This window comes from Artemia franciscana, chromosome 13, assembly GCF_032884065.1.
Source record: "Artemia franciscana chromosome 13, ASM3288406v1, whole genome shotgun sequence".
Lineage (NCBI taxonomy): Eukaryota > Metazoa > Arthropoda > Branchiopoda > Anostraca > Artemiidae > Artemia > Artemia franciscana.
Window position 1 is genome coordinate 19,895,793 of NC_088875.1, and position 22,002 is coordinate 19,917,794.

A 22,002-nucleotide genomic window follows, 5' to 3' on the forward strand; every position below is an offset into this window, starting at 1 on the left:
AAGATGCATCATCTCCGCAAGTTTGTTCATTCTTTTTCTGTGCGCCATCCTCTCCCTAATACCTTCTGAGTACGGAGAAAAATAGGGAAGGTAGGATCTATCTAGCCAAACTGGCACATTCTTATAATATAGTTCAACTAGCTACAATCAACAAAGACCTCCAAAGACAATCAGACAGTATCTCAAAAGCTGCAAACCATTTGGGATGTAGATTGATACAAATAAAACTAAAGTCATGAACATGTCATGCCATGATACCTCGAACTTTTTATCTATGGTAATCGATGATAAGCAAGTGGAAATTATGGACCAAACAAGTAGTCACAAAAGGAATAACACAATAAGGTCTGTATAATAAAATGTTACATCCACATTCTTTTCCGTCCAAAGCTATAATACGATGGTGGTCAGGAGCGTATCATACCTCTAGAAGGCCTGAGATTACGAGTACTGACCTATCTTCAGGCCCAACGAAAGCCATAGAGGGTATACTATTGGAGCTGCTAACACCTCAAGACGTTATTAGGTACACCTGGGTCTTACACAATACTACAATGTACTGGTTTATTATGTAATGGTATATCTGTTTATTAATCTTGCATGACATTTTAAATCTAAAGATCTGATAGTCAGGTGGGAAAGCCTAGATAAAAGAAGTGTTTACCTAAGTTGAGGATGATGTAATCTTGCGTGCCTTGGTAGATTCATAGAGGCTGGCGCAACCTAACGTTACTTTTTTCTTCAGGGTCCGATAATAACCTCCGTTAGTAACTGAGGACGGTGCATAGTGTTACGAGGGGGTGATTGCATAGAAACACAACAAAATGGATTTAAAGCATAAATTTTATCAGGAAAATATTAGAAAAATGCCTTACGAATTATTATATGTAAGAAAGGGATGTCAAGAGCCATCTATATATTGCCATGGTGACATGAGTTGACATAGTGTATCATAAGGGGGTGGCTTGCGAAAAACACAACGCAGTGGATTTCACCAAGATAATATTTTAAAAAATACCTTAGGAATAATAATATGTCTAACAGAAATGAAACGGGCCAGCCAGTTTACCAAGTCACACAAGATTAAATAACACTCAGCATAGGTTAACACTCCCTATTATATATGCTTTCCCATCTGCTTAGAAGACTATGAAATCTAACATGTCATGTAAAATTAAGAAACAGGTGTAGATTTCGTAACAAACAAGCGCACTATAGCATCGCTTAAGACCCAGGTGTGCGTAATAGCATCTTGAGGGGTTAGTAGCTCCCATATTATACCCCCTATGGCTGTCGTCAGACCTCAAGACGGGTCACTACTACTATGCAGATACTGAGTCTTTTTGATTAAAATTCCTCTTCTTCATCAACATAAAGTCTGTAGTGAAATCATTTTTCATATATGTTGCACAGAATTACTACTATACAAAAACATTGTTTAAAAATTGTAGTTTTGCCCGAATTTAAGTAGCTATCAAAATCTTGATTTTCAAAGAAAAAAACGAAACAAACTTTTGATAAATTCCTTTATTAAGCAATACAAAAATTAAGCCAATGAAATGCACAGAAATTAATTCTGCAAAGCATTCCCCTCCCCAAAAAAAAAAATTCAAAGAAAATTTTAAGACCTGCATTAAAACCAAAGAAGAATAGAAATGAAGTGATCAAATATTTCAAAATTAAAATGTGCATATTATTGTCAATGAATGAATTGAGACCTATATATTATCAATGAATGAATGAAAAAACCATATAACCGATAAAAACTAATAAGTTTTGAAAAGACATGCCTAAAGTTCGGTCTAATGTGTCTTTTTAGGATTTGGGCATTTTAGGGTCCAAAATTACTGCTGATTTTCTTTGCATAATTGAATATACAAGAAACACGTATAATTCTGTGAAATTGACTTGAATGTGATTTTTTTTTTTAATTTAGTATTTTTTTGGCAATAAGGAAAAACTTTTCAGACCCTTCGAGAAGAACAGTGTCGCTCTGTCAAAACAATAGGCTATTGTTTTTTATTTCCGTTTTTTTTAATCCAAACTCTAGTCTTTGAAAGACACTTCTTGAATTATGCTGTCTCTGCTCTTCACAATTTCAAATTATTTATTTCATTATTTATTCAAATACACTTACAATTAATACCCTTCATCTAAAAAATTAAAAAATTGCTTGACAAACTTTTATCTTTTGATGGCTACATATTCCCAACCTCCAACGCTATATATTATCTCGATCATTCTTGCTCAACTCACAGTAACATTCCTCTAGTGATCAAACAGTTCGTGGTAATCAACTGTAAGTAAGGAGCGATGTGGCTCAATAGTCAGCGAAACATTGAGAAACAGAGTATCGAGAAAAATAGATACATAAAAAGCATCGAATTTTGATACTTACTTAAAATATGTAAAATTCGTCAAATTTAACATTACCCATCAAAAGTTACGAACCTGAAATTTTTTTTCTAATTTCTGAAAAAAAGGGTGAACGCCACCAAAAATTCAAGTGATCCTAACGAAAGTGACGCCATCGGATTCAGGATATAACTGAATCCTGTAGAGTATTCCTACTGTAGAGTATTTAAGCTCCTATGTTCAAAAACGTGGAATTTCGCTTCTTTTTTTCGCCGGAAGAAAGATAACAGATGTGTGTTTATTTGTTTTTTTTTTTCTTTTTCCCAGGGGCGATCATATCGAACCAATGATCATAGAAGGAAAGGAGAGGAGGCATTTGACAGGAAATAAAAATTTCTAGTGCACTCTTTAGGTATTCAAAAATATTGAAGGGGAGCAAGCCCGCCTTCCAGGCTCATGTTTCCCCAAAGCTGTCTGAAATTTTTTTTTAGATAGCCATTTTTTCAGCATTGTTGAAAAATGTATTACCCTGTCTCTGCTCTTCACAATTTCAAATTATTTATTTCATTATTTATTCAAATACACTCACAATTAATACCTTTCATCTAAAAAATTAAAAATTGCTTGACAAACTTTTATGTTTTGATGGCAATGGCTACATATTCCCAACCTCCAACGCTATATTTTAGCTCGATCATTCTTGCTCAACTCACAGTAACATTCCTCTAGTGATCAAACAGTTCGTGGTAATCAGCTGTAAGTAAGGAGCGATGTGGCTCAATAGTCACCGAAACACTGAGAAACAGAGTATTGAGAAAAATAGATACATAAAAAGCATCGAATTTTGATACTTACTTAAAATATGTAAAATTCGTCAAATTTAACAATATCCATCAAAAGTTACGAACCTGAGAAAATTTTTCTAATTTCTGAAAAAAGAGTGAACGCCGCCAAAAACTCAAGTGATCCTAATGAAAATGACACCATCGGATTCAGGATATAACAGAATCCTGTAGAGTATTCCTACTGTAGAGTATTCAAGCTCCTATGTTCAAAAACGTGGAATTTCGCTTCTTTTTTTCGCCGGAAGAAAGATAACGGATGCGTGTTTATTTGTTGTTTTTTTTTCTTTTTCCCAGGGGCGATCATATCGAACCAATGATCATAGAAGAACAGGAGAGGAGGCATTTGACAGGAAATAAAAATTTCTAGTGCACTCTTTAGGTATTCAAAATATTGAAGGGGAGCTAGCCCCCCTCCCAGGCTCATTTTTCCCAAAGCTGTCTGAAATTTTTTTTCGATAGCCATTTTTTCAGCATTGTTGAAAAATGTATTACCCATGTCTTTGAGGATTACTTGACCTATACAGTCACCAGGGGAGGGGCTGCAACCTATGGATTTTTCCCATTGTTTACATATAGTTCTGGTTATTGGAAAGTATACAGAGTTTTTCAATGGGATTTTTCTGGTGGAGGGGTGGGGGGCTACGTGGGAGGATCTTTCCATGAAAAAATTTTGCATGGGGGAAAGGAATTTTTCATGGAGGGGTAGCCAAGTTTCCCAGCATTGTTTACGAACGATCATAAATTAAATAAGAAAAAGAACAGTTCATTTTAACTGAAAGTAAGGAGCAGCATTAAAACTTAAAATGGACCGAAATAATTACCTATATATAGGTGGCCACCCTCTCCTCAATACCTTGCTCTTTACGTTAATTTTTGTGGAATTTCTACAAGAGCTTATTATTCCAATTAAATGGACTTTGCGATTCAGCAATCATTCTTAAAGAACTGTAACAATATTCAAACGTAAAGAGGGAGGTATCGAGGAGAGGGTGACCACCCTCACATACTTAATAATTTTTGTTTGTTTTAAGTTTGAATGTTGCTCCTTACTATCAGTTGAAAAAAAAACGTTTTTTTATTTAATACAAAAAAGGAGTTAAACCTTCCTCTTATTTTCATTATAACCTATTTTGCAATTCAACGTACTAAGGCTATTTACACCATTTACGGCAAAATGGAAATAGTTCCTTAAGCCATAGCTTACGGTAGATATTTCCTAGACTTTGTTTCCTTAGAGATAAGCCATATAGGCTTTTAAAATAAAACATGTGGAAGCTTAAATGTAATTTTAAATCAACAATAAAAATCATGAAAATAATTTATATTTTCTTTATGCTAATCCTACATGAAATAGAACAAGAAACAAATTTGTTCAATAATTTAAACTTTTTCCGGTAGTAACAACCTTAGACTTCTTAGAATGTAACAAGTTTACAAAGTTACCATAATTTCGTGATATCAAACAGTTCGTAGTAACGAGCTGTAGTAAGGAGCGACCCGGCTCAATAGTAACCAAAACTCTAAAAAATGAAATTTTGATACCAATGCCTACATCAAAAGAATTGCTTTTTAATGCTGATTTTAAATATATAAGTTTCATCAAGTTTAGTCTTACCCATCAAAGGTTACGAGCCTGAGAAAATTTGCGTTATTTTAGAAAATAGGGGGAAACGCCTCCTAGAAGTCATAGAATCTTAACGAAAATCACACCATCAAATTCAGCGTATCAGAGAACCCTATTGTAGAAGTTTCAAGCTCCTATCTAAAAAATGAGGAATTTTGTATATTTTGCCAGAAGGCAGATCACGGATGCGTGTTTATTTGGTTTTTTTTCTTTTTCCCAGGGGTGATCGTATCGACCCAGTCGTCCTAGAATGTTGCAAGAGGACTCATTCTAACGGATATGAAAAGTTCTAGTGCCCTTTTTAAGTGACAAAAAAAATTGGAGGGCATTTAGGCCCCCTCCCAAGCTAATTATTTTACCAAAGTCAAAGGATCAAAATTCTGAGATAGCCATTTTATTCAGCGTAGTCGAAAAACCTTATAACTATGTCTTTGGGGACGACTTACTCCCCCACAGTCACCATGGGAGGGGCAACAAGTTACAAACTTTGACCAATGCTTACATATAGTAATGGTTATTGGGAAGTGTGCAGGCGTTTTCAGGAGGATTGTTTTGGTTGGGGGAGGGGTTGAGAAGAGGGGGATATTCTGGGGGAACTTTCCATCGATAATTTGTCATGGGGGAAGAAAATCTCCATGAAGGGAGCGCAGGATTTACTGGCATTATTAAAAAAAAAACAATGAAAAAAATAAATATGAAAAAGTTCTTTCAGCTGGAAGTAAGGAACAGCATTAAAACTTAAAACAAACATAAATTATTACCCATTTGAGGGGCTCACCTCCTCCTAATACCTCGCTCTTTACACTATTAAATAAAAAAAACAAGTTTTTTTTTTAACTGAAAGTAAGGAACAAAATTAAAACTTAAAACGAACAGAAATTACTTCGTATATGAAAGGGGCTGCTTCCTCACCAACATCCCGCTCTTGACGCTAAAGTTTGACTCTTTCTCTCAACTCTTCTTTTTAAAACAGTAAAAAACTTTAGCGTAAAGAGCGGGATGTTGTGAGGAAGCAGCCCCTTTCATATACGAAGTAATTTCTGTTCGTTTTAAGTTTTAATTTTGCTCCTTACTTTCAGTTAAAAAAATAGTTTTTTTTATTTAATTTCTGAACGTTTTTCCATCAATGCATGTTTTGATTTTGGCTCTCCGCAGAGGAATAATTAAAACGAAATTTGCATATTTATTATTTTTTTTTTTGCTAAATGACTTTCTCATAATTTTGATTGAATGATTTTGAGAAAAAAGAGCGGGGGAGGAAGCCTAGTTGCCCTCCGATTTTTTGGTTAATTAAGATAAAGGCAACTAGAACTTTTAATTTTTTACGAATCTTTTTTTTTAGTAAAAGATATACGTAACTTATAAATTAGCTTACGTAAAGAAGTTTTTTATTCTCATGTTTTTATTACATATATGAGGGGGTTTGCCCCCTCGTCAGTACCTCGCTCTTTACACTAAAGCTTAGATTTTGTCCCAATTCATTAAGAATGACCCCTGAATCACCAAAGCCGTAAAATAAATAGTTGAAATTACTAAAAATACTTTAGCGTAAAGATCGGCGTATTAGGAGGAGGTGAGCTCCTCATTTGGGTAATAATTTCCGTTGGTTTTAAGTTTTAATGCTGCTCTTTACTTCCAGCTGAAAAAACTTTTTCATATTTCTTTTTTCATTGTTTTTTTTTAATAATGCTAGTAAATCCTGCGCTCCCTTCATGGAAATTTTCTTCTACCATGACAAATTCCTCCTTGGAAAGCTCCCCCAGCCTATCCCCCTATTCTCAACCCCTCCCCCAACCAAAAAATCCTACTGAAAACGCCTACACACTTCCCAATAACCATTACTATATGTAAGCACTGGTCAAATTTTGTAACTTTTAGCCCCTCCCCCAGGGACTGTGGGGGAGTAAGTCATCCCAAAGACATAGTTCTTATGATTTTGACTATGCTGAACAAAATGACCATCTCAAAATTTTGATCTGTTGACTTTAGGAAAAAATGAGCGTGGGAGGGGGCCTAGATGCCCTCCAATTTTTTTGGTCACTTAAAAAGGGCACTAGAACTTTTCATTTCCGTTAGAATGAGCCCTCTTGCGACATTCTAGGACCACTTGGTCGATACGATGACCCCTGGGAAAAAAAAAAAACAAAAAACAAACAAACAAATAAACACGCACCCGTGATTTGTCTTCTGGCAAAAAATACAAAATTCCACATTTTTGTAGATAAGGAGCTTGAAACCTCTACAGTAGGGTTCTCTGAGACGCTGCATCTGATGGTGTCATTTTCGTTAAGATCCTACGAATTTTAGGGGATGTTTCCCCCTATTTTACTAAATAAGGCAAATTTTCTCAGGCTCGTAACTTTTGATGGGTAAGACTAAACTTGATGAAACTTATATATTTAAAATCAGCATTAACATGCGATTCTTTTGATGTAGCTATTGATATCAAAATTAAGTTTTTTAGAGTTTTTGTTACTATTGAGCCGGATCGCTCCTTACTACAGTTCGTTACCACGAACTGTTTGAAAGTATTTTTAGTAATTTCAACTATTTATTCTACGGCTTTTGTGATTCTGGGGTCATTCTTAATGAATTGGGACAAAATTTAAGCTTTAGTGTAAAGAGCGAGGATCTGACAAGGGGGCGAACCCCCTCATATATGTAATAAAAATGTGAGAATACAAAAGTTCTTTACGTAAGCTAATTTATAAATTACGTAAATCTTTTACTAATAAAAATATTCGTAAAAAATTAAAAGTTCGAGTTGCCTTTTTAATTAACCAAAAAATCGGAGGGCAACTAGACTTCCCCCCCCCCCGCTCTTTTTTTCTCAAAATCATTCGATCAAAATTATGAGAAAGCCATTTAGCCAAAAAAAAAAAAAAAAAAAAAAAAATGCAAATTTCGTTTTAATTATTCCTCTGCGGAGAGCCAAAATCAAAACATGCATTGATTCAAAAACGTTCAGAAATTAAATAAAAAAACAAGTTTTTTTAACTGAAAGTAAGGAGCGACATTAAAACTTAAAACGAACAGAAATTACTTCGTATATGAAAGAGGCTGCTTCCTCATCAACGCCCCGCTCTTTACGCTAAAGTTTTTTACTGTTTTAAAAAGAAGAAATGAGAGACAGAGTCAAACTTTCGCGTAAAGAGCGGGGCGTTGATGAGGAAGCAGCCTCTTTCATATACGAAGTAATTTCTGTTCATTTTAAGTTTTAATGTCGCTCCTTACTTTCAGTTAAAAAAAACTTGTTTTTTTATTTAATATAGTTAAAGAGGCTTTCCCTCGTCAAATTCATAGTTCACAAAGGTAGAAAGTAGGATTTTTTATTTTTCTAGGAATTTTATATCCACAAAATCTTTAAAGTTCCATAAAATACTAAAACTAATATGAGAAGACTAGTAGCATATCTCTAATATTGAGTAATTTCTTAAAAATAACTTTATAGTGGGTTGAAAGGGTTCCTGTAACAGCCGCTTGCAGTTTGTTGCTCTACCAAGTAGAAAAAAGGAGAAAAATCGTCGGGGTAGCATTTTAATTTCTTAGCTAACATACGAATGCCCCATAATGCTTACCATTAAAAGTCCTTTGTAACCATAAATACATCCAACGAAAATGGTCATATGATGACTTTTGCAATACTCATTTTCAGGTGTTATTTCGATATCTTCATTACTTGTATCAGGCTGAAAGAATGGAGAGAAAAATAGGTCATCAAGAAAAAAATCTTTAAAACTCGTTTGTAAGCAAAATATAAAATAGTTTTTTCCATTAAATTAATTGATATATGATTCTTCCCAGTACCCTACCTCCTGAAAATAAATTCCTGTTACAGCTAATATTCTTATAAAATTCAGTTCAATATCAATATGAAGTGAATTAACTGTGCAAAGTCCAACGGGGCGGGATATTATGCCTTATTCTTTGAAGCCAAGAGCAAAGAACATAACATAAAATCAAAATAAAAATAAGATACAAAGCTGAAAGGAAAAAATTGCAGAAAAAAATAAACTAAGTAGAAAGTTCAACGACTCTTTCATGCTAGTTCTCTAGTTAAGCTGCTTTGTTGCGCATCGTCACTGATGGTTAGTGAAGTAGATATTGATTTTTTTTTGTTAGGAGAGGGGTAAGGGGAGCATCCGGTTACTAAATCAGCTGTCACAGATTTCAATTTAAGCAGATTCATTGGTATTCGAGATTCCAGAAGGATGGTGGCAATGAGCTACCTGTGGCACACTGCCAACCTTTGCACTCTCCCCTAGATATGGTGGTAAACAGGAACTGATGCTGCTCAGAAAATGATACGAACTATAAACATAACCACTTTTTTCCATTTATGAATTATAGCTCTTCATAGTCGCAATATTCCTTTACTTTTCTTGTGTCGGAACGTGAATCTTTTCTAACAGGCTGTTCAAATAACCAGACCCATGTAACAAAAGAAGGCATACTAATTTCCCCAAAAAGCATTTGACTTGCCCTGCATTGTTTCATTTATGAAAGTGTTCGCTTATGAGATAAAATATAAACAATCATTGTCAAGGATACTCCTTGTCTAAGTCTCGAATACATTCTTTCATTAGCCGAGGTTATTACATTAGTCGTATTCTATACTACGAGGAGTCTTATGTTTACTTTTATTGGATGTTTTATCTCCTCTTATAAGTTACGCAGCATATAATCAGCAATATGTAATATATCATAGGTAACATTCGTCCTTTGCTAAGAAAAAAGTTCTTTTGGATACTAAAAAAAATATTAGCTTAAAGTTTATGACAGTTCACCGCGGAAACAGAACTCATTAATTTTGGAAACTGATCTTGGCTCATTGATATATAAAGGAAATACGAGCTCGAAACACATCCATATTTTATTTCGATTATTCCTTTTTTGCAAAAGTTTAAGTTTTTGGGCCCAAAGCACAAGGATCTATCTAATATTTTTGGACTTACTTGCACAACAGCAAAAATAAGATTTAAAAGCCTTTCATGGGGCCAACTTTTTGTCTAAGGATTGAAAGGTGAAAAAATTATTAAAACAGCGTTTGTCTAAATTAAAGCCAAAAAAATAATATTTTTTTTTATTTGATCAGAGTAGATCTTTATTATATATGAGAACAGAGTCTAGCTCTTTTTTGAATAAACTATGCTACAGTCTACAGGAATTTATGCATAAATGTTGGTACTGAAATGCATAATTATAAATAATTATCGACAGTGGGTAGGAAGTTTCTACGACAACGAATAGCCATCTCAAAATTTCTATCAGATTCATTTCAGGAAAATACGAGGTGTGAGGGGATGAGTGTCCAACCTCCGATCACTTTTAATCTTATATAGGGTACTATAACTTCTGACTGACTACCAATCCAATGAGCCAGGTCCAAAGTTTTTACGACCACCCTTACTACACCAACTTTACATGCCCCAGGGCATAGCTTACCACCCTTGCCCTGAGGGGTGTGTGGGGCTGTCATAAGTACATAAGTTTATTAATCCACATTCACAAACAAATAGATTAAACGACACTTTCGCGCTGCATAAAACCAATGAGGGTTTGCGGCAACACGAAAGTCCACGTGATTATTTACCTATTAACTCTACTATTTACTAAAACCCTCAACTATTTGATAAAAACTATTATAAATAAACCAAAAATAAATAAACTACAACTTATAAGAAAAAATAGACACATAAATAAATAATTAAATTTTAAAAAAATAATAGATAAATACAAATATAAAAGAAAACAATAATAACAAATCCACTCTCCGTTACTCCTCAATACTCAACTCCCCTCCCCTCCCCCACCTTATTCTCTGTCAACCCTTACCTTCTTACCCCACCCTTACCTCTCCGGCTCCTCTCCCTCCCCTACCCAACCTACTAGTCATAATAAAATTCAATAAATTCCCTCAAAAACTAGTCTTTTTAATTCTTTTTAAACTGAGGTACGTTTTCTGCTCCCCTAATACGCAATGGTAGCTGAAACCAGATGGACCTAAGTTATGAGCTTATGACCTTTTCACTAGATAGGGGAGAATATTTGATCCATATACATCAAGGGTGTCAGAGGGCGTGTCTACAATACACCCCCTCAAAGGCATAATTTCAAATCATTCTCAAAAACATAATTTCTGGGCCTTTTAACTACGTTGAACAATGGCTATCTCAAAATTTTTATTGATATGTTTGGGGAAATGTGGAGTTAAAAGTTGGGTTAGTTCCACTCTTATCACTTTCGACTATTAAAAGCGGCACCCATCTAATAAGGAAGTTCCAATCTAATAAGGCATTTGGAAAATCCCGTACATTTGCGTAGTGTGGATATACAATCAGCATTCGATTCTGTAGTCCAATCAAAAGTATTTTTGACTTTGCTTGATTTTGGAGTTACGACCCATATTGTTGCGTTGCTTTCATATTGGTATAGCCATATTTATGTTTGGGTTGGACTTGAAAAAAATTGTTTTTAACTGGGTCTATTCGTCTTACTGGAGGACTTAAGCAAGGTTCTATTTTAAGTGCTACTGTGTTTAACATTCTTACGACCACTTTAACAATTAATGGTGGAACTTACAGAAACCCTTTGTGATTTTAGTTTGATTTGCTACGCAGATGATGCCCTACTTATCAGTTCTTTCTACTTTACAGACGAACCTTCATTCTTTGATTTCCGGCTATAAGCTCCTGGAACTTAATGTCAGTAATGCTAAGACTGAATTTCTTGCTTATTATGCACAAGGTAAAATTATATCTTCGTTATAGCAGGTAAATCTATGATAGAGTCTTCTTCACCGAAACACCTCGGCCTAGTTTATGGTCCAGACAAGCATAGTACACGTGTTCTTACCGTTGAACATGCCATATCAGGTTTCCACTTCAGCTATGCCAAAATCCCTGCACTGAAGTATAGTTATAGTCAGCGTGTACTTGCTAAATTACATAGTATCCTATTTATGCCTCACGTGTTTTATATATCACCACTTTGGGACTCGCTGTCTTAAACTGAGCAGTTAATGGTTGATCGGGGTCTTATCGTTATTAAATAAAAAAAAAACAAGTTTTTTTAACTGAAAGTAAGGAGCAAAATTAAAACTTAAAACGAACAGAAATTACTTCGTATATGAAAGGGGCTGCTTCCTCACCAACACCCCGCTCTTGACGCTAAAGTTTGACTCTTTCTCTCAACTCTTCTTTTTAAAACAGTAAAAACTTTAGCGTAAAGAGCGGGATGTTGGTGAGGAAGCAGCCCCTTTCATATACGAAGTAATTTCTGTTCGTTTTAAGTTTTAATTTTGCTCCTTACTTTCAGTTAAAAAAAACTTGTTTTTTTTATTTAATTTCCGAACGTTTTTCCATCAATGCATGTTTTGATTTTGGCTCTCCGCAGAGGAATAATTAAAACGAAATTTGCATATTTTTTTTTTTTTTTGTTAAATGACTCATAATTTTGATTGAATGATTTTGAGAAAAAAGAGCGGGGGAGGAAGCCTAGTTGCCCTCCGATTTTTTGGTTAATTAAGATAAAGGCAACTAGAACTTTTAATTTTTTACGAATCTTTTTTTTTAGTAAAAGATATACGTAACTTATAAATTAGCTTACGTAAAGAAGTTTTTTATTCTCATGTTTTTATTACATATATGAGGGGGTTCGCCCCCTCGTCAGTACCTCGCTCTTTACACTAAAGCTTAGATTTGTCCCAATTCATTAAGAATGACCCCTGAATCACCAAAGCCCTAAAATAAATAGTTGAAATTACTAAAAATACTTTAGCGTAAAGATCGGCGTATTAGGAGGAGGTGAGCTCCTCATTTGGGTAATAATTTCCGTTCGTTTTAAGTTTTAATGCTGCTCTTTACTTCCAGCTGAAAAAACTTTTTCATATTTCTTTTTTCATTGTTTTTTTTATTAATGCTAGTAAATCCTGCGCTCCCTTCATGGAAATTTTCATCTACCATGACAAATTCCTCCTTGGAAAGCTCCCCCAGCCTATCCCCCTATTCTCAAGCCCTCCCCCCAACCAAAAAATCCTACTGAAAACGCCTATACACTTCCCAATAACCATTACTATATGTAAGCACTGGTCAAATTTTGTAACTTGTAGTCCCTCCCCCAGGGACTGTGGGGGAGTAAGTCATCCCAAAGACATAGTTTTTATAGTTTTTGAATATGCTGAACAAAATGACTATCTCAAAATTTTGATCCGTTGACTTTAGGAAAAAAATGAGCGTGGGAGGGGGCCTAGATGCCCTCCAATTTTTTTGGTCACTTAAAAAGGGCACTAGAACTTTTCATTTCCGTTAGAATGAGCCCTCTTGCGACATTCTAGGACCACTTGGTCGATACGATGACCCCTGGGGAAAAAAAAACAACAACAAATAAACACGCACCCGTGATTTGTCTTCTGGCAAAAAATACAAAATTCCACATTTTTGTAGATAGGAGCTTGAAACTTCTACAGTAGGGTTCTCTGAGACGCTGAATCTGACGGTGTCATTTTCGTTAAGATCCTACGAATTTTAGGGGGCGTTTCCCCCTATTTTCCTAAATAAGGCAAATTTTCTCAGGCTCGTAACTTTTGATGGGTAAGACTAAACTTGATGAAACTTATATATTTAAAATCAGCATTAAAATGCAATTCTTTTGATGTAGCTATTGATATAAAAATTCAATTTTTTAGAGTTTTGGTTACTATTGAGCCGGATCGCTCCTTACTACAGTTCGTTACCACGAACTGTTTGATCTGAAGACTTTATTAAGATTCACGCTGTATTACAGGAACAATTTTAATTGGCAAAGATATTGTATTCCTGACCCTTTTGATGTAGTAGATTCGATAAAGTGCGATGCGTTTAAGAGAAGTTTAAACCGTTTCTTTCATTTTCTGTCATTTAACATTATTTACCAGTTCTATTTGGATAATTTTATATGATCTATTTTCTTTGTTTAGATGTTAATTTTTCATTATATTTTTTTTCTTTACTCCGCTTCTTTTTTTTTTTTGTATATTGTAAGCTAGCAACAATAAACTTATTTTCAAGTAGGTTATTATTCTGAGCAACTTTCCATTTTTTAATCTTTTTTATTAAAAAAATCAAATATCGAACCCCTCCATTATAAACGACATTTCATCAGTAAAGTCTAGAGGTCGTACTGTTTTTCCAAGATTATTTGTAAAGACTTAGAGATGCTTTTTTTTTTACAACAAGTTTCAATTTGTCATAAAAATCAGTTCTGCATAATTTACGGTCAGACTAGTAAATAAGACAATTTTTTCCAAAGTTGATCCAAAGCAGGTGATACCAATCTGTCAATTTCTATAATTCATTTTATATAAGGCAGAAGCCTGATGTTTTACGAAGAATATTTCGTCATATGCTTTCATTTGAAAAAAAAAAGACGGAGTAATAGTAGACACCCTGAAATTTCTAAATGGTGAGTACCAAGAAAAATGTTTCATTTAAGAACAATGCTGACCAGTCTTTTAAAGATGGTTCCAAAATACGAAGTCCCAGATTGAAAATAATTTTTCATTGTATATCCTTATCAATGTGGTTACTTTTAAAAATATACCATGTGCACATACTAATTCTGTGTTTTGTTAATGGCGCGATGGTTTTGATTTTCTTTGCATTTGATCTTTTTCTGAAGTTGAAAAATGAAGCTTGCTAATGTTCAGCACAATTTTCTTCCACCATCCTTTTTGTCAGGTCATTTATTCTTTTCTCTTTTCAGTGCTATTTTTTGTCTTGTTACATGCAATGATTGTGTCCTTTTGCCAGGTAGTCTTCTTCAGTTTTGTGTTCTCCTATTTTCTTCTGAAGCAAATTCTCTTCTACAAATAAAATTCCTTTTTTTTCCTAAACTAAGGCTTTGAAACAAAGACTGAATAGTGAGTTTTTTTTGGTATTAAACATTGTTCATCGGGAGTACCAGATTCTCGAACAAATTCCTGGAACCTCACAGCATACGCCTTCAGTAGCACTTGAAGTAAATCAACAATCAAATTAGGACTCAATATGCAAATTTATCTCTATAATGCAGATGGGAAATGGAACGCATGTAGCTCTAAGCTATCTAAATACTAATTTGTATGTTACGAAAGAGATATTTGAAAAAAAAACTCAATTGTTCTACTAAGACTTTCCTATGCTAATTTTCTACTGACAAGAGAGAATAGGCTGTGAAAGGTGGATTGGCGTCACAGACTCCTGAATGGGTCCTAGGATTCGAACAAAAGCGATATGCTAATGCAGATTTTATATGTAAATGCACAGTGGGTGTTGTACGAAAATTTATAGACAAAAGGCAAGAGAGCCAACATGAGAGAAATTGTCAGCCGATAGAAATGTAATAACAGGTACGTGTAAATATCAAACAGTTCGTGGTAAGAATCGGTAAATAAGGATTGACTCGTCTCAATAGTAACCGAAACTCTAAAAATGAAACTTTGATGCTAATAGATGCATCGAAAGAATCGAATTTTTATGTTGATTCCAAATATTTTAGTTGCATCAAGTTTAGTCTTATCCATCAAAAGTTACGAGCCTGAGAATATGTGCCTATTGTTGAAAAAAGGGAAAAACATCCCCTAAAAATCTTAATGGAAATAACACCATCAGATTCAGTGTATCAAAGAACCATACTCTAGAGGTTTCAAGCCCCTACCTGCGAAATTATGGAATTTTGTATTTTTGCTATAAGAAAGATCACGGATGCGTGTTAATTTTTTTTTCTTCCCAGGAGTGACCGTATCAACCCAACAGTCCTAGAATATTACAAGATTGTTCATCCAAACGGAAATTAAAAGTTATAATTCCCTTTTAAGTGACCGAAAAATTGGAGGGTAACTACAACCCTTTTCACACTCATTTTTTTTTTCAAAGTCATCTGATCAAATTTTGAGATAGTCGTTTTGTTCAGCATAATCGAAAAATCAAATAACTATGTCTTTGAGGATGACCTAAGCCTTCACATTCCCCCGGAGAAGGGCCGCAAGTTATGAACTTTGCCCATGTTTTACATATAATATTGTTTATTGGGAAGTATCCAGACATTTTAGGTTTTCTTTCTGGTGGGGGGTCCGGGGACAGAATGCTACATGTGAAGATCTTTCCATGGAGGCATTTGTCATGGATGAAGGGAATTTTTCATTAATGGGGTGCCAAATTTTCAAGCATTACTAAAAAACAATCAGAAATTAAATAAAAAAACAAGTTTCTTTCAACTGAAATCAAGGAGCAACATTAAAACTTAAAATAAACAGAAAATATTACGTATATGAGAGGAGTTGCCTCTCCTCGATAGCTCACTCTTACACTAAAGTTCTTTTTTTTTAATTTTTGAAAGAGGTCATTGTTTTAATTAAAGCCTTTGTGATTCTGGATTTATTCTTGAGCAAAATCAATATGTAAATTTTGTTTTAATTATTCATGTACGGAGAGAAATCTTCAAAACCTGCATTAATTCAAAAATATTCAGAAATAAAATAAAAAAAGTTTTCTTTAAAACGCCCCGCTCTTTACGCCAAAGTTTTTTATCGTTTTAAAAAGTAGAGTTGTGAGAATATGTCAAACTTTAGCGTAAAGAGTTGGGCGTTGTGGAGGGGACAGCCTCTTTCATATATGGAATAACTTCTGTTCGTTTCAAATTTTAATATCGCTCCTTACTTTCATTTAAAGAATCTTTTTTTTAAATTTTTACAAAGAACGCCACAAATCCGTTTTCATTGTCATCGGCAGAACGGCAGCTCTGCCGATGATTAAAAAGCAATTAAAAAAAAAAAATTGCTTTAATTTAATCATCGGCCTCTCAATTATCTCAATGCGTCTAAAAATAAAAAAAAATAAAATTAAAAAGCTAATTAAAAAGCAAAGTGGCTTCAATGTATGTTTTTTTTTTTCCCAGGAAACTTCTTTGGAGAAAAGCCCGTTAAAAAGCTTTACAAATATTTCCTTTTTTAACTAATAAAAATACTATATCAATCAAAAACGAACAGAAATTAACTTAGGAAAAAGTCGTTTTACAAAAGAAGTTCTTCACAAAATGTAAAGAGTTACAGCAACCCAAAAACAAATGCTTTACTAAAAACAAATTGTATTTTGAACATTTCCTCTTTTGAAAAGATAATAAATCTAGAATTGCTAGGACTTTCATGAATGAATATCAATATGTTTTAAACAGGCAATCTAGACTTTCTAAATTCTTTTAATGATTTTGGGGATAACGGTACATTTTCTTTTTTTTAGCTGATGCAATGACCAATAAAAACACACATCTCGAAACGAAAATTGATCTCAGTAAATTACAAGTGAAATTTTGGTCTATGAAAAGGATAAACGGCCTTACCCCTTTTCCTCCTACTGGTAAGTTCTGTGGTTTTCAAGCTTATCTTGATGATTTTTTTGTGATTTCCGTCCGTTTTGTGTTTCGTTCACTTATTGACTGTGGTTTATGCCCGTTTTACTCTTGAGTTATTATTTGATTTTATTTCGGCTCGGTTTTGGTTTAATACTCTTTAATTTTCTAGAAATAACTTCTTTTGTGGAATTATTTCTTTTAATTAATACAAGAGAAAGAAACAAAAGCCAAGAGCTAATATGGCACTTGTGACGAGGTCAGAAGAGCCAACAGCCAAGAGCTTCTTCCCACTAAGTTTCATTACGATCTCTCCACTCTAAGCATTTTCCAAGATTTCCGGTTTCCCCCTCCAACTCCTTCCAATGTCACCGGATCCGTTTGGGATTTAAAGCAAGAGCCATGAGACACGAGGTCCTTCTAAATGTAAAATTTCAATAAGATCTGATAACCCGTTCGTAAGTTAAAAATACCTAGTTTTTTCTAATTTTTCCGAATTAACCATCCTTCCACTTCCCCCAGATGGTCAAATCAGGGAAATGACTATTTCTAATTTAATCTGATCGGGTTTCTGACACGCCTGCCAATTTTCAGCGATCACTATGTTGATCATGTATCTAGTTTCGGATTTTCTTCATGTAAAAATTATGGTGGGCCGAGATCCGAACCTGATACCTCTCGTACCCTAAGCGAGAATCATGCCCCAAAACCACAAGCCATACTCAAGAAGAACAGTCATTTGTTTTATCGACAAATAAAATTCTTCTCAACCATCTTGTTCACTCCCCTCCCCCCAGATGGTCGAATCGAGAAAGAGAATATTTCTAATTTAATCTAGTGTGATCCCTGATACACCTGCCATCTTTCATCGTGCTAGCCTATCTGGAAGTACCCAAACTAGTAAATCCTCCCCAACTACCCCAAAGAGAGCGGATCCGCTCCTGTTATGTCAATAACGCATCTAGGTCATGTGCTTATCTTCCCACCAAGTTTCATCCTGATTTCTACACTCTAAACGTTTTCCAAGATTTCTGGTTTCCGACTCCAACTCTCTCCTAAATATCAAATTTTATTAAGATCTGATCACCCGTTCGTAAGTTAAAAATACATTATTTTTTCAAATTTTTCCAAATTAAACCCCCTCCAACCCCTCCAAAGAGAGCCAATCCAGTCTTGTTGTGTCAATCTTGTATCTAAGACTTGTGCTTATTCTTCCAAACAAGTATCATCACGATCTCTCCACTCTAAGCGTTTTCCAAGATTGTCAGTTTCCTCCCCCAACTCCCCCCAGTGTTATCGGATCTGGTCAGGATTTAAAATAAGAGCTTTGAGACACAAGGTCCTTCTAAACATTAAATTTCATTAAGATCCAATCACACTTTCGTAAATTTTTTCATTTTCCCTCATTTTCCTCTTGTTTTCTAATTTTTCCGAATTACCGAACTAGGTACCCCTCTCCGACTCTCCCAAATAGAGCGGATCCGGTCCAGTTATGTCAGTAACATACTAGGACATGTGCTTATTTTCCCCACAAGTGTTTTCCAAGATTTCAGGCTCCCCCCAACTCCTTCCAATGACACTGGACCTGGTAAGAATTTAAAATAAGAGGTCTGAGTTACAAGGTCCTCCTAAGTATCATATTTCATTGAGATTCGATCACTCGTTTGTAAGTTAAAAATACCTCATTTTTTGTAATTTTTGCGAATTATATAAAAAGAAAAGAACCATATAAATAAAACCATGATCCTAGGTAAATGGAAGAAGTTTGGTCATATACTATCCATTAGCTCAACGTACATTAGCTTCAGATCACACTGACTGGACGAAAGACAAACAAAATTAGTTCTTACGTGGAAGAAGAGAAATGTCACTCCCTAAAATTATTTGTGGAATAACCATACCGAAACTAATTTCTTCTACTGTTATTTGGGACTAAACTAAGATCAGACTAAAATTGAAAATTTACTGTGAACTTATGTAAATCTTACACAGGTCTTCCGAACCCAAATCTGTCCTCACTTTGCAATTGTGACACACCAAAATGAGAAAAATTTGTGTAGAAGAATAAACATGGATAATTCCTGCCAGTGAAAAAAGAAAAGATAAATGTGCAGAAATTCCGGTATGTAAATAAAGAGCGTAAACTATGAGGACACACTAAATTAAAGGAGGCCCTCTCGAAGTAATATCTGCACTTTTATCTTTCCGTTTTCCACAGGCTGGAATTATCCTCATTTTTTTTCTTAGATTTGTTTTTCCTTTTGTCAAGCATAGCCAGTGTGGTGATAGAAATCATTCATAAATGTGACATGGATTGCAATAACACACAACGCCTTACTTAATTTTTCAGTGCCTAGCATATTTCAAAAACAGAAATTTTTGAAAACATCAAATAGGTCATTGAAGCATATCTTTGTGAATAGATGACTTACTGACTGAAAGTTTCAACCCCGAACGCATCTTGCTTCTCCAAGAATATCTTTGCCTATATTATATACGGAGGGAAGCATACTCAATGTTCTGTTCCGCCCAAAGTATTAAGATTCTTAGAATTCCCTTACATTATTCCAGAAAATTTTCATACAATTTATGTGTTTTTTGACAAGTTCATTTCTGCACCCCTGACTTTTCAAAATAAAATTGTGTGTAAATGCACACGTTGTATCGAGCATTTGATGAAGTATGTATCATATTTTTGTTCATGTACCTATTTTACTAATCTGTGTTGGTGCCAATTCCCAGATAAATATATAAGAGGGGAGTCAAAACATATTTTTCAAAATGGGGAGCAATTATGTTTCTTTCGATTTTTATGGAACTTGGTATTAACCAAGTGACATATAGCAATCGCAAATTCTGTCGGTCTGTCGGTCTGTCGATCCCGGTTTTGCTACTGTAGGCACTTCCAGGTAAGCTATGACGATGAAATTTCGCAGGCGTATCAGGGACCAGACCAGATTAAATTAGAAATAGTCGTTTTCCCGATTTGACTATCTGGGGGGGGGGGGGAGCGGGGGCCCGTTAATTCGGAATTAATGGAAAAATTAAAGTATTTTTAACTTACGAACGGTTAATCAGTTCTTAATAAAATTTGATCTTTGGAAGGATATTATGTCTCAGAGCTGTTATTTTAAATCCAGACCGGATCTGGTGACATTGGGGGGGGGGGGGTTGGGGGTTGGGAGGGGAAACCTAAAACTTGGAAAACACTTAGAGTTGAGGAATCGGGATGAAACTTGGTGGGAAAAATAAGCACAAGTCCTAGATACATGATTGACATAACCAAAACGGATCCGCTCTCTTTGGGGTAGTTGGGGGGGGGGGGTTAATTCTGAAAAATTAGAAAAAATGAGGTATTTTTAACTTACGAACGGGTGATCGGATCTCAAAGAAATTTGATATTTAGAAGGATATCGTGTCTCAGAGCTCTTATTTTAAATCCCAACTGGATCTGGTGACATTGGGGGGGGGGGGGAGTTGGGAGGGGGAAACCTAAATCTTGGAAAATACTTAGAGTGGAGGGATCGGGATGAAACTTGGTGGGAAAAATAAGCACAAGTCCTAGATACATGATTGACATAACCGGAACGGATCCGCTCTCTTTGGGGTAGTTGGGGGGAGGGGTTAATTCTGAAAAATTAGAAAAAATGAGGTATTTTTAACTTACGAACGGGTGATCGGATCTCAATGAAATTTGGTATTTAGAAGGATATCGTGTGTCAGAGCTCTTATTTTAAATCCCGAACAGATCTGGTGACATTGGGGGGGGGGTGGGAGGGGGAAACCTAAAACTTGGAAAACACTTAGAGTGGAGGGATCGGGATGAAACTTGTTGAGAAAAATAAGCACAAGTCCTATATACATGATTGACATAACCGGAACGGATCCACTCTCTTTGGAGTGGTTGGGGGGGGGGCTAATTCTGAAAAATTAGAAAAAATGAGGTATTTTTAACTTACGAACGGGTGATCGGATCTCAAAGAAATTTGATATTTAGAAGGATATCATGTCTCAGAGCTCTTATTTTAAATCCCGACCGGATCTGGTGACATGTGGGGGGGGGGTTGGGAGGGGGAAACCTAAAACTTGGAAAACACTTAGAGTGGAGGGATCGGGATGAAACTTGGTGGGAAAAATAAGCACAAGTCCTAGATACATGATTGACATAACCGGAACGGGTCCGCTCTCTTTGGGGTAGTTGGGGGGGGGGGTGTTAATTCTGAAAAATTAGAAAAAATGAGGTATTTTTAACTTACGAACGGGTGATCGGATCTCAATGAAATTTGATATTTAGAAGGATATCGTGTCTCGAAGCTCTTATTTTAAGTCCCGACCAGATCTGGCGACATTGGAGGGAGTTTGGGGTGGAGGAACCTAAAATCCTTGAAAACTCTTAGATTGGAGGGATCAGGATGAAACTTGGTGGGAAAAATAAGCAGAAGTCTTAGATACGTGATTTACATAATTGGAACGGATCCGCTCTATTGGGGGGGGGGGGAGTTAATTCTGAAAAATTAGAAAAATGAAGAAAAATGAAGTTTCATCTTCATGAAACTTCATATTTATAAGAACCTCATGACTCAGATCTCTCATTTTAAATCTCAACCGGATCCAGCGTAATTGGGGGGGGGGACAGTTGAGAGGAACCGGAAATCTTAGAAAATACTTAAAGCGGTGAGATCATGATGAAACTGGATGTAAAGAATAAGAACCTGTCTAAGACACGTGACTGACATAATCGGACCGGATCTGCTCTCTTTGGTGGAGTTGGGGGGAGGGTAATTTTGAAAATTGAGGTATTTTTCTCTTACGAAA

The 22,002-nt window shown here is 35.2% G+C and overlaps 1 protein-coding gene across 2 annotated transcripts in view; it reads right to left on the reverse strand.

The window, feature by feature from the left end:
- The window catches only part of LOC136034628 (gamma-aminobutyric acid type B receptor subunit 2-like), a 340,796-nt gene that overhangs the window by 131,176 nt on the left and 187,618 nt on the right, over window positions 1-22,002 (reverse strand). For both annotated transcript variants that reach the window (XM_065715928.1, XM_065715927.1), the window contains exon 12: window positions 8,403-8,513. In XM_065715928.1, the coding sequence (XP_065572000.1) occupies window positions 8,403-8,513 (111 nt within the window). The remainder of the gene's footprint in view (window positions 1-8,402; window positions 8,514-22,002) is intronic.